The following is an 11457-nucleotide window of genomic DNA, read 5'->3' as shown; positions in this document are numbered from 1 at the left end:
ACTCTGTTAGATTCCAGGGATACAACATCCTGGCCAGTCCTCAAGAAACCTACAGTCTAATTGGGACTGAAAAGCATATAGACTGCATAGATGATCACAGGGTCCTGTATAAGTGGACAACACTGGCAGCTACTCTGGATTTTAAAAATTAAGAGACCAAGACTAGCAAAGTTACTCTATTTGAGACCCTGTAGAATCTAGCATAATGTAATCCCCAGGGTGGGTGTTCTACTCTTAAACTGATGCAGAAATGAAACAAAGTAATAGTAAAGAACCAAATGAGGAGCCTTGTAACTGCCAAAGATATGAGGATGATTGCAAGGTCAGGGGGACAGGTCAGAGAAGACAAAAACCACCACAGAATTTTAACCCATTCCTGTAACGTGAAAGTAAGTGTGCCAATTTATGTAATGTCTGTACTCCCAGTTAATCTGTGATCTCATCCACATGGGCATTCCCTCCAGTGATGTAGAGGAAACTCAATCTTTGCCAGTTTCTTGTGCAATTTGAGCTCATAATTTTGTCCCAGAGTCCACCCAACATGCTGGGCTTCTTCCTCAGGTTCTCTTGACATGGAGAGGATACCAATGGAACATGTGAGCCGTCCATCATTTATGCCTCCCTCTCAACACTTGACCATCCCATCTTTTTCTTCTCTCTTAAAATTTTTTAATTGATCTCTTATTTCTATATCACTTTCATCTCTAAACATATTGCTCCTCCTTCCACAGAATGCCATCCCTTGTAACAAAGAATAAGAGACAAAAGGCTGTTCAGCATTACTAACCAATGTGACAACTAGCTCTGATAGAATATATGATGTTCCTCACAAAGAAAGCAAGGGCACGTTTTTCTTCATCCCCTCATTGGCAGCTCATCTTTTTTATTTGATCTCCAGCCCTAACCTCCCTTGGGACCTGCAGTCTTGCATCTCCAACTGCCTATTGAATATCTTGAGCTAGATATTCCCTAGACATCTTACACTCAATATCAAAAACTGAACTCATTATCTTTTCCTCCAAACTCTCCCTTCTTCCTAAGTTCTTTATTACTGTTCAGGACACTACCATCCTCCCAGTCACCCAGGTTCAAAATCTAGGTGTCCTCCTTGACTCCTCACTCTTACCCAAGACCAATATATTGATTTTGTCATCATAGCATCTCTTCCCTTCTCTCCTCAGACACTGCCATCACCCTGGTGCAGGTCCTCAGCACCCCGGTGCAGAAGACATGGACTACTGCTGGTTGGTCTTACTGCTACAAGACTTTCCCCACTCCATTCCATCCTTCCTAAAAGGCAGTTCTGACCATGGCACTTCTTTGTAAACTTTAATGGCTTCCTATCACCTCCAAGATCAAATATAAACTCGTGTTTGATACTGAAAGCTCTTCCTACCTTTCCAGTCTTCTTACATATTACACCCTCCTATACACTCTGTGATCCAGTGACACCAGCCTCCTTGATATCATTGCTTGTGCAAGATAATTTATCTCCTGACTTGGGCCTTTTCACTGGCTGTCACCCAGGCCTGTAATTCTCTACCTCTTTATCTCTGCCTCCTGGCTTCCCTCAAAATAACAGCTAAAATCCCTTCAACAGGAAGCCTTTCTTGATTCTCCTTAATTCTACAGATTATGTCCAAGGTATCCTATATATAGCTTCTTTATAAACAGCTGTTTGCATACTGATTACCCCATTGGGTTGTAAGCTCCTTAAGAGCAGGGAGGAACTGTCTCTTGCCCTTTTTTTTTTTTAATCTAGCAATAAGCACAGAGTAGGCACTTAAATGTGTATTGACTAACTGCCTCACAGAAGACCGGCATACCTATTTTTGCTTCTAGAACTTATCCCTTGGCCCACCATCTGCCCACTCTGGGCAGATGACCTTCCCACTTTGGTCTTTAGTGGCTTGTATGCGACTGTGATGTATATAGGGCTAGTCCCAAGGACTTCTGTGAATATAGAAATATGAGATGTGATTGGGGTGATGGGTAGGTGTGATCAGGAAGAGAACCCAAGTTTTCTGATCCCCAATAGATAAGAGTTTAAATCAGGGGTGGGGAACCTGCGCCCTCAAGGCCACTTGTGGCCCTCTAGATGCTCAAGTACGGTCCTTTGACTGAACCCAAACTTCACAGAACAAATCCCCTTAATCCCTTTCTATTAAAGGGATTTGTTCTGTGAAATTTAGATTCAATCAAAGGGCCTCACTTGAAGATTTAGAGGGCCACATGTGGCCTTGAGGGTGCAGGTTCCCCATCCCTGGTTTAAATCAAATTAAATCTTAACCTTTTTTTATGTGTATTATGGTAGTCCATTGAAGCCTATGGGTCCTTCTCTGAATGTTTGTAAATGCATAAAATAAAATACATAGGATTACACTTCTATTGAAATACCATTATCGGAGTATTTTAAAAGTTCCAAGTTGATTAAACACCTGATATCTATCCTCCATGGGTTCTGGGTTAAGAACCCCTGGTTTTAAATAAGATGCTTCCTCTCCTGACTCTCCATTGACCATACCTGCTTTTCCCTGATATAGCAATCTTCTCCCAATAAATCAGATAATTTCATTTTCAATAAAACTTTATTCAAAAACCTAGACAGTGAATCTACAGTTATTTTTAGGGTTTGGAACTGAAGGGCAGTGTGAGTTTGAGCTGTTGGGATTTCCCAGGGACCTCCTACCACCTTATCAAACTACCCAAGCATGGTGATACAACTCATAGAAGGCACCAACACCAACTAGAAGGGCACAGAAAGAACATTATACCCTTTAGAGTTAAAGGAAAGGAAGAGGAAGACCAGTGTAACAGATGCCAAGGGAACGGAACATTCTTCATTTATACAAGTCCAGTTTACAGTAGTATCGGGCGAACGCCTGCTCCATCTGTACCAGGAAGAACAGACATCAGTGAGTCCAACCTTTATTCATTCTGGAAGAATCCCTTCTCATCCCAGAGACTACACCCAATCCCAGATAGTGATACTACCTGGACTGTGATGAGATTCTTATGAGTATATTCAGGACCACCGTGCTCCTCCAAAAAATTTAGGGTCACCTGGAACTTAGGGGGTGGGGCCAGGCCCTTGTGGTATTGGTCTAGGTCTAATGGTAAGAGAGAAAGAAATTTGAGAGAGGAAGTAATGGAGAGCAAGAGAGTGAGGATAGGGTATGGGAAAGGAGTGAAGTGATGGAGGAAGAAAGATAAGGAGATAAAGAAAAAGGAGAGAAAATCAGAAACAATGAAAAGAGAAAAGGAGGGGACAGGCAGGAATCAAAGGAAGGAAAATACATAGAATGAGAGGCAATATGATCCCCTGGTCACCATGCCTTAGCCCAACCAGCCCAGGGTCTCACAGGATTGGTGTTTAGGCTCATGGAGAAGCTAGGGAGTGAAGGAACTCAGGATGGCAACAGTCACAGGCCCAGGAACACCACAGGACTGACAGCAGGGAGGGAGCAGGACTCTAAAAATTAGGATACTCCCAAGATGAGGGGGTAGTGGTCAGGGCCCTTAGGGTTAAGACTGGGTTAGAGTAGAATGGTTCTCACCTTGGAAGAATTTGGCAGGACTAAAGACCTCTATGCATTTTTTGTCTTGTAGCAGATGGGGTCCAGGCCCAGATGGGGTGCAGGGCCCAGTCCAGGAAATTGGGATGGTACAGAGGCTCTGCACAAAGAGACCTCGGGCATTGCTAGCTACCAAGATGCCACGGTCAAATTGGTTCAGGAGGTTCTCTGTGGATACCTGAAGAGCTGGTTCAGATAGTACACTGGCAGAAGGCAACACCACCTGCTCTATGTTATTCTGGGATCCTGAAGATTTGGCTACAAGGCGGCAGTCAGGGCCATATACCTCAGTCTTTCCAACCAAATGCCCACTGTAGTGGAAGGTGAGCAAAAGCGAGTAATCTGGAGAGAGGAGAGAAAAAAAAAAGATACAGCACACTAGAGATGGATTCATACACTTAAGGAGCTAAAATTTTAAAAGGTAGTCTAACCTCATTTTATAGGTAAGGAAGTCTGGAAAGGTTCAGTCATTTGACTGTTTGTTCATTCAAGAAACACATAAAATAACAATAATATCCTCACAATTTTATAGCATTTTAAGGTTGAAAAAGTGCTCAATTATCCTCAAACACTTACTTTTTGCAAAATACTGCACTAGGCACTTTGGGGGAAAAAAAGTATAGCTAGGACATATACCTTGCCCTCATAGTCTCTTGGGGGATAAGACACAAATATATATAGGTATAATACACACTTCTAGGTCAGAAGTGCATTAGAAAGATGCAAAACAAAGTGCTATGTGGCCATAAAGGAAGGAGGAAAGACTTCTTTGAGGATGTGGTGTTTGAATTGGGTTTTAATGGATGGGCAGGAAATCAACAGGCAAAGGGGATTAGAGTTTGTGAGTCGAGGGGCTGAGGTAGGATATAGGACATTACAGACCTAGAAGGCAATAGCACGAGCACAGTAGTCAGCTGGGAGAGCATAGGGCAGAGTATTCCCTTTTGGCCAGAGAGTAGACTACAAGGAACGGAGAGATATTTAATAAGTCTGGAAAGGCGGGGTGTGTCAGATTGTAGAGGGAAGGACTTGAACACCCAGCAATGAAGTGTGAACTTTATTCAGTATGCAAAGAAGCACTAATGATTTCAAGAATGCCTATTCTGGCCAAGGTATGAAGGACAGGCAGAGGAAGAAGGCAGAGGCAGGAAAACCTGTTAGGAGGCTACTGCAATAGTTCATGTGGGTGGTAATGAGATGTTAGCAGTTGGAATAAGGAGAACACAGAGCCCGTAGAGATGGAGTCAATAGCATTCACCCTTGGTGAATGACTGGATATGGGAGCTGAGGGGGAGAGAAGGGTGAAAAAATAATCCCAACCAGGTGGTACCACAGATAGAGTAATTGAGACTGAAGAGGAGTACGTGCAGGGTAAAGATAACTTTGGTTTTAGACATGCTGAGTGTTGAATTTGAGACACCAGTGGGACATACGGGGGAGAAGTCTGATAGGTGGAAGAATATGCCAATCTAGGATTCAGGAAAGCGATCAGGACAAACAGAAAGCTGTATCATCTGCACTGAGATATTAGTAGAAGACAAGGAAGTAATGTACCAAACTGGAAAGTAGGAGATTTGGGGTTCTGGTCCTAACTCTGATAGCTACACAACTTAGGACAAATCATCTCACTTTTCTAATCTTTGCTTTCCTAATCTATCAAATTAGGAAGTAATATCTAAGGTCCCTTCTATTTCTCCAATCTCCAATTCCATGCTCCTCTTCTTATCTCCTCTACCTAGTCTTCTCTTAGAGGACAAACTACCTCCTATAGCTCCCCCTCTCTAAATTCTCTCAGCTGAGAATTTGGCCTCAAATTTCAATGAAAAAATTGAGGCCATGTATAGAGGGCTCCCTTCTCTCCTGCTTCCTTTTCACATATCACACAGATGTCTTCTGCCACTCTCTCTTTCACCCTGTCTCACATAAAGAGATGGGACTTCTCCTTGTCAAGGCAAATCTGCAAAAGCGATCTCACTGTATCTATCTTCTCTAGTATACTGCCCCTCTATCATCCCTACTCTCTCACTTGTATTTAACCTCTTCCTATAGGCTTCCTTACTGACTACAAACATTTCCACATCTCCCCTGCCCTCAAAAACCCTTCACTTGATCCACCCATTCTCACTAGTTATTGTGCAACATTTCTCTTCCCTTTTGTGGCTAAACTTATTGAAGATGCCTACAAAGGTGTCTCCACTTTCTTTCTTATCACTCTTAACACTCCAGTCTGGCTTCTGACCTTATCATCAACTGAAACTGCTCTCTCCAAAGCTACTAGTGATCTCTTAGTTGTCAAATCCAATGGCCTTTTCTCTATCCTCTTCCTTCTTGAAGTCTTGGCAGTCTCTGACACTGTCAATTACTCTCTTCTACTCGATACACTGCTCTCATTTCTTTTACCATCTGATCACCCGTTTCCTTTGCTGGATCTTCATCCAGGTCATGCCTGGTGGTGCCCCTCAGGGCTCTATTCCGATTCCTCTTCTCTTCTCCCTCTATACTATTTCATTTGATGATCTCATCAGCTCCCATGGATTCAATTATCATCTCTGTGCAGATGACTCTCAGACCTACTTGTCCAGGCTTAACCTCTTTCACAGCCTCCAGCCTCCCATCTCCTACTGCTTCCTTCAAGACTTCCAACCTCCAACAACTCAAACTAGATGTCCTATAGACATCTTAAACTCAACATATCCAAAACTGAACTTGTTATCTTTTCTCCAAAACCCCTCTGTCTTCCTGACTTACTTATCACTGCTGAGGGTACTACCATCCTCCCGGTCACCAGGCTCACAACCTAGGTGTCATCCTTGACTCGTCATTCTCTCTCATTTCCCATCTCTCATCAGTTGCCAAGTCCTGTCCATTTTACCTTCACACCATTTGTTGTATCTTATATACCCCTTCTCTCCTCTGACACTGCCTGTACCCTGGTTCAGGCCCTCATCACCTCACGCCTGGACTATTTCAGTACCTGCTGGTTGGTCTCCTTGTCTCTATTCTCTCCCCACTCTAATTGAACCCCTACTCCACTGTCAAACTGATCTTCCTGATGGGCAGGTTTAAACAAGTCATCCTCCTATATATAAACTCTAGTAGTTGTCTATTATCTCCAAGATGAAATTTTAAATCTTCTGTTTGACTTTTAAAGTCCTTCATAAGTCTTCATAAGCCCTTCTTATCTTTCTAGCCTCCTAATATGTTACTCCCCTCCATGTACTCTCCAATCTAATGTCACTGGCCTTCTTACTATTCCATGCAGAAGATACTTCATATCCAAACTTCAAGTATTTTCACTGCTAGTCCTCCATGCCAGTAACTCTCTCCTTCCCCATCTCCAACTCTTGGCTTCCTTGGTTTCTTTCAAGTCTCACTTAATGTTCCAACTTGTACAATATACCTTTCCCCATCCTCTGTACTCTTTGCACCTTTCCTCTGAGACTACCCCAAATATATCCTGTATATATCTTGTTTGTACACAGTTGTTTGTATGTTGTTTCCCACAGGACACTGTAAGCTCCTTGACAGCAGAGACTGCTTTTTTTGCTTTTCTTTGTATCTCCAGGGTTTAGCACAGTGTCTGGCACACAGAAGGCACTTAATAAATGCTAGCTTACTGTCTTCACTGATTATCTCTTTCAGATCCCTTAATGTTTCTCAAGAGGCTTTCCTCCTTTCTCTCTACACTCCCTCCTTTGACAAATTCATCCACTCAAAAATTGTTCAACAGAGCAGAAGTACCTTCTAAGGGTACCCTGAGAACCCAACCACACAGGGAATCACTTGCCTCTGGCTACAGAGGTATCTAGAAGGAAAGGTTAGAAGGCAGAATGTATAGGGGCTGTAAAAAGTAGATCAAAAGGAGAAGGGTGGGGAGGAGTCAGGGAAGGGAAAGGCCATGGGGTTTAGAATGTATTTACCTGCATCTGAAAGGGGAAACAACTGGAGGATTTCTAGATTATCTTGTAAAGTGACATCAGCAGAGTCAGCAACTATGCAAGAGAAGGAGAGAAAGTTCTAATAAGTATATAGGAAAAATAAGGGCCAACTAGGAATTTCATTAAGATGATGGGATTGATATTTAGAGCTGGAAGGAACTTTAGAGGTCATATATACAATCCAGCATCCTCGTTTTACAGATGAGAAATGATACTGAGAGAGGTTAACTGACTTTTCTAAGGTCACACAGGCTGTCAGGACTAAGTACACCAGATGAGATCAGGAGAGTTCAGGGTGGTCTGGCTGTAGAAAGTCTGAATTGGTTGGAAGGAGGAATGGGGCAGGGGAACTACCTTCATGGGGCTCAGGGCTGTTACTGTTGCTCCCAATACCAGAATCATCCATGTGCTGAAAGCTGCTGCTGGGTCGCTTAGTTGGAACCTAAGGTCAGAGAATGGCTCCATCAGCAACAAAGACTCCCTTCTGATTTAAACCTCTGATTTAAACCTGGGCTGCCAAGCTCGTGCCCTTCCTTACACCCTATCCCTGGAGCTCACCATGATTCCGGGGGAGTTCTGCAGCGAGGGCAGGCTAAGGATACATCTCCGCTTATTCTCTACGTTATCTTCTTCCTCCGAGGATACTGAAGTGTGGTTTCTCTTTGGCCGAAGTTTCTGGATAGCTTGTGGGGCTGTGGAAGCACCAGAGGGGTCAGGGCCTGGAGTGGGGGTTGAGGATGGATCTACAAAGGGAAAAAATGCCAAGATGGGAGAATATCTGGGAGTGAGAGAGTAAAAAGCAACACTGGTGTCAGAAGACGTGGCTTAGGCTACCATGAGGCCCTCGGCAAGTCACTTCACACCTTTCTGAGCTTCAGTTTCCTCATCTGTTAAGGTGAGTAGAATGGTATTTATGCTACCTACCTCACAGGGCGAAAAGTACTTTGTAAACCTGAGTGCTATAAAAATGTGACTCTCATTATTACCTGAAGGCTCTGCCCTGGGCAAAGATGAATCAGACTCCCCAGATGCCTGCCAACCACCTCTCAGGGTGTGGCTTACATTGTTTCCAAGGATGGGGACTAGGGAGCATGGGGGGCAGTAGTCACCAGGAAGGGTGCCAGAAGGCAGGAGCCGGTACACCTTGTAGGGCTCGGGCCCCTCCATGTGGCCTCGCTCTGGGACCTCCTCAAATTCAGGACTCTTGTTGAGGGCACACCGAAGGCGCGTCTTCCAGGCAGCAGGGTCTGCTTGGTCTCCTTCCCGATACTTCCCTTTGAATATTGCCCAGGCCTAAAGAAGGGAGGGAGGAAATGGGGATGATTATCAAGGTCCCCTCTCAACTTAATGCGTTTAACAACTTAACGGATTCACCCCTTCAAATGGAACATAGATAATATGGAAAATACTCAGGCTTCCCCACCACCCAGCTGTCAGAAAGGGCAATTTCTAGTTGTCCCTTACACTCAGAAAAGGCTATCTCCAGATTCTTCAGAAAAGACCACGTCTAGGTCTTTCAGCTCTTTGGAAAAAAAGTTCTCCATGCCCAGTTCGTGGCCCTCAATAGTGCGGGGCTTGGAAAGGGATCTACAAGCTCTTTTACCTTGAAGAAGGCAGCATCTTGTTCTTCTCTGAAATCCTGCTTGCCTGCATGCTTCCAAGGGATGCGAAACATGGTCTTGTCTGCATCATCCCAGCACACTCCTGGGAACTTCCCACTCTCTACCTGCTCCAGAACCCAGTTACGAAGTTTTCGAGTACTTCTAGCCCGGCCAGATGCCATCCTAGAGGGACCAATTAGAAACATCAGAAGAAAGAAGATGGGAACTTAAGAAATGTAGCAGAAATAACATCAACAGCAGCAATGGTGGGCATTTATAATTTACAATTCATGTTTACATAGTGCTATAATGTGCAATATGAAATGTGGTAAGTGCCATTATTATCCCCATTTTACAGATGAACAAACGGAGACTGAGACAAGTTAGGTGACTTGCCCTGAGTCACACAGCTAGTTGTCTTAAGGCAAGATTTGAACTCAACCACAATCTTCCTGATCCCAAATTGAGTACTCATATTCATTATACCATGCTGCCTAGTAATATGAGATCCCAGGCTTACAAGTTATTTTTTTTAAGCTAGAGATTTATTGTTATTTTGTGATTCATAAATTGTCAGATTGGCTATGGGACTTTCCCACAACTAAATACCACCATTCACCAGTACAGAAGTTGGTACTTCACCAGATTGAGGAATAAGGCAGAAAGAGCAGACATGTGAATATCATTGGTAATTCAACTTACTCTCTTTGTGTCTATGTACTGTGCATTATTCCCACCAAGGAAAAGTGCCTGAACAGATTAGTGGGGCAATATGGCCTCCACAACTTTTTTTTACAAGTTAATCTTTACCCCAAAACCAGCCCTCTGTCTGTGCCAGCTGTCTCCTCATTCCTGGAAACCTCTTTTCATACTATAAACCACTGCTGAAGACTCTGGAATAAAAGCCTCTGAACTATTCAAATTTCAACCATTTTGATTTCATCATCAATAGAAATTATGGAAAACTGTTTTTATCCACAGTCCCAAATTAGGTAATTCTATTTGGGACAAAATTCAGAGTCTATATTTAGAGTTAGGGCCTTTTCATGTCACTATTCGTAGGGAAGAAGAACCAAATGATTTTTCTTCTTTTTGATCAGTTTCTAACCTGGAAGGACTAAGGTGGCACAGTGTAAAAAACCCTGGCTCTGGATTCAGAGGGTTGGGGTTCAAATCCTGATTCTGATACTATCTATGAGACCTTGGACAAGTCCCTTACTCTCCCTAGGCTTCAGCTTCTTCATTTGTAAAAGGTCCCTTTTTTGTTCTAGATTATGATCTCATCTTTCACTAGAGCGTTTCCTGGAGCTGGCCCTATGCCTTTACATGGCCTGTTCCTCATTCTCAATTCATATCCAGGGCCTCTAATTCTCAGTTCTCTTACATACATATCCCCCTCAGTTTGTGATCTGAACACACTAATCTTCACACTAGGAGCTGGCTGCCCCTCAAAGCTTAGGGGAGAGAAGGGAGAGATAGGGGAAAGTGAAAAGGTGGAAGAGGAGGAGAAAGGAGGCGGAGTCACACTAGAAGTGGGCAGCATTAGAGGCAACAAAAACAAAGGTTGATGGGATCCTCTGGACTGAGTGCCATCTATTCCTCCCTCCCTGGGGAATGACCCTCCCGGTGACAGACCCCTAGCCGTTGCCTCGTGGATCCAGATCCTCCCAGCCTGGGCATGGAAGTCCACTCTTCAACATGAACTTTCTCTGCCCTTCTCCCCTCCCCCATCTCTAGAACCCAGGCGTCCCTTCCTGCAGCATCTAGGTATCTACCCACTGACTGGATGTCTCCTCCAGAAGCCAGATGCCCTAGTCAGAGCATGGAGCCCGCCCTTACCTGTGATGGCAGTCAGGTGCCTTGGCTCGATGAACGGGAAAGATAGGTGCAGCTCGGCTCCCTGGCTCTCTGTCTCTCCTCCCCTTCCTACAGTCCCGTTTCGTTTCCTTTAGGCACCGCCTTTTCCACGAAATCACATGGGCTGCAGCTGCAGGGCACCCAGCCACCACCAGGGGGGAGCAGCGACCTGGGAAAAGGGCCCGACCCAGAGCCAGCCACCCCAGAGCCAGCCACTGGCGCTGCGGGAGGGCCTGGGCCTGGGCCTGAGCCCGGGCCTACGTGTGAACGGGAGGGGTTGTGGGCTGGAGCCCAGCTAAGCTGCCAGGCACAGCTGGGGGAGGCGCTTCATAAAAGATCTGTGCTGTTCTGCTCCCAAAGGAGACCGAGAACTTTTCTGAGTGCAGGAGTGGAGTGTCTGGGGCTTTGCTGTTACTGTTCCCCCCCACCTCGGCATCTAGCACAGTGCTAGACACATAGCAAGCTCTCGGAAGGACTGGGAAACAG

General features: G+C 44.6%; 1 protein-coding gene across 5 annotated transcripts; it reads right to left on the bottom strand.

Annotated features, from left to right (window-relative positions):
• Positions 1-2569: 2569 nt before the first annotated feature.
• IRF9 (interferon regulatory factor 9) lies at positions 2570-11133 on the bottom strand. 5 transcript variants are annotated; one of them, XM_027843029.1, is made up of 9 exons: positions 10954-11133; positions 9117-9297; positions 8500-8806; positions 8072-8256; positions 7868-7955; positions 7496-7567; positions 3558-3917; positions 2995-3110; positions 2570-2891 (listed from the first exon to the last, which is right to left on the bottom strand). In XM_027843029.1, exons 2-9 carry the CDS (start codon positions 9294-9296, stop codon positions 2841-2843), a joined length of 1359 nt encoding a protein of 452 aa, XP_027698830.1. In that variant the 5' UTR covers position 9297; positions 10954-11133; the 3' UTR covers positions 2570-2840. The 5 variants fall into 5 exon arrangements, with proteins under 5 accessions (XP_027698830.1, XP_027698831.1, XP_027698833.1 ...); XM_027843030.1 differs by having other exon boundaries at positions 8072-8205; XM_027843032.1 differs by having other exon boundaries at positions 8072-8205; positions 8623-8806; positions 10954-11129.
• Between the last annotated feature and the right edge of the window lie 324 nt (positions 11134-11457).

This window comes from Vombatus ursinus, unplaced genomic scaffold (assembly GCF_900497805.2).
Source record: "Vombatus ursinus unplaced genomic scaffold, bare-nosed wombat genome assembly UNPS02014894.1, whole genome shotgun sequence".
Taxonomy (NCBI): Eukaryota; Metazoa; Chordata; class Mammalia; order Diprotodontia; family Vombatidae; genus Vombatus; species Vombatus ursinus.
This window is presented reverse-complemented; position numbering and strand designations above follow the sequence as displayed.

Excerpts from the sequence above, each read along its gene's own strand:
- IRF9 (XM_027843028.1), bottom strand. The coding sequence starts at position 9,320 with ATGTTTCTAATTGGTCCCTCTAGGATGGCATCTGGCCGGGCTAGAAGT. Across the intron at positions 8,807-9,116 it reads AAGATGCTGCCTTCTTCAAG|GCCTGGGCAATATTCAAAGG; the intron begins GTAAAAGAGCTT and ends TCCCTTCTTTAG. Across the intron at positions 3,111-3,557 it reads TCCTGCCAAATTCTTCCAAG|ACCTAGACCAATACCACAAG; the intron begins GTGAGAACCATT and ends TCTTACCATTAG.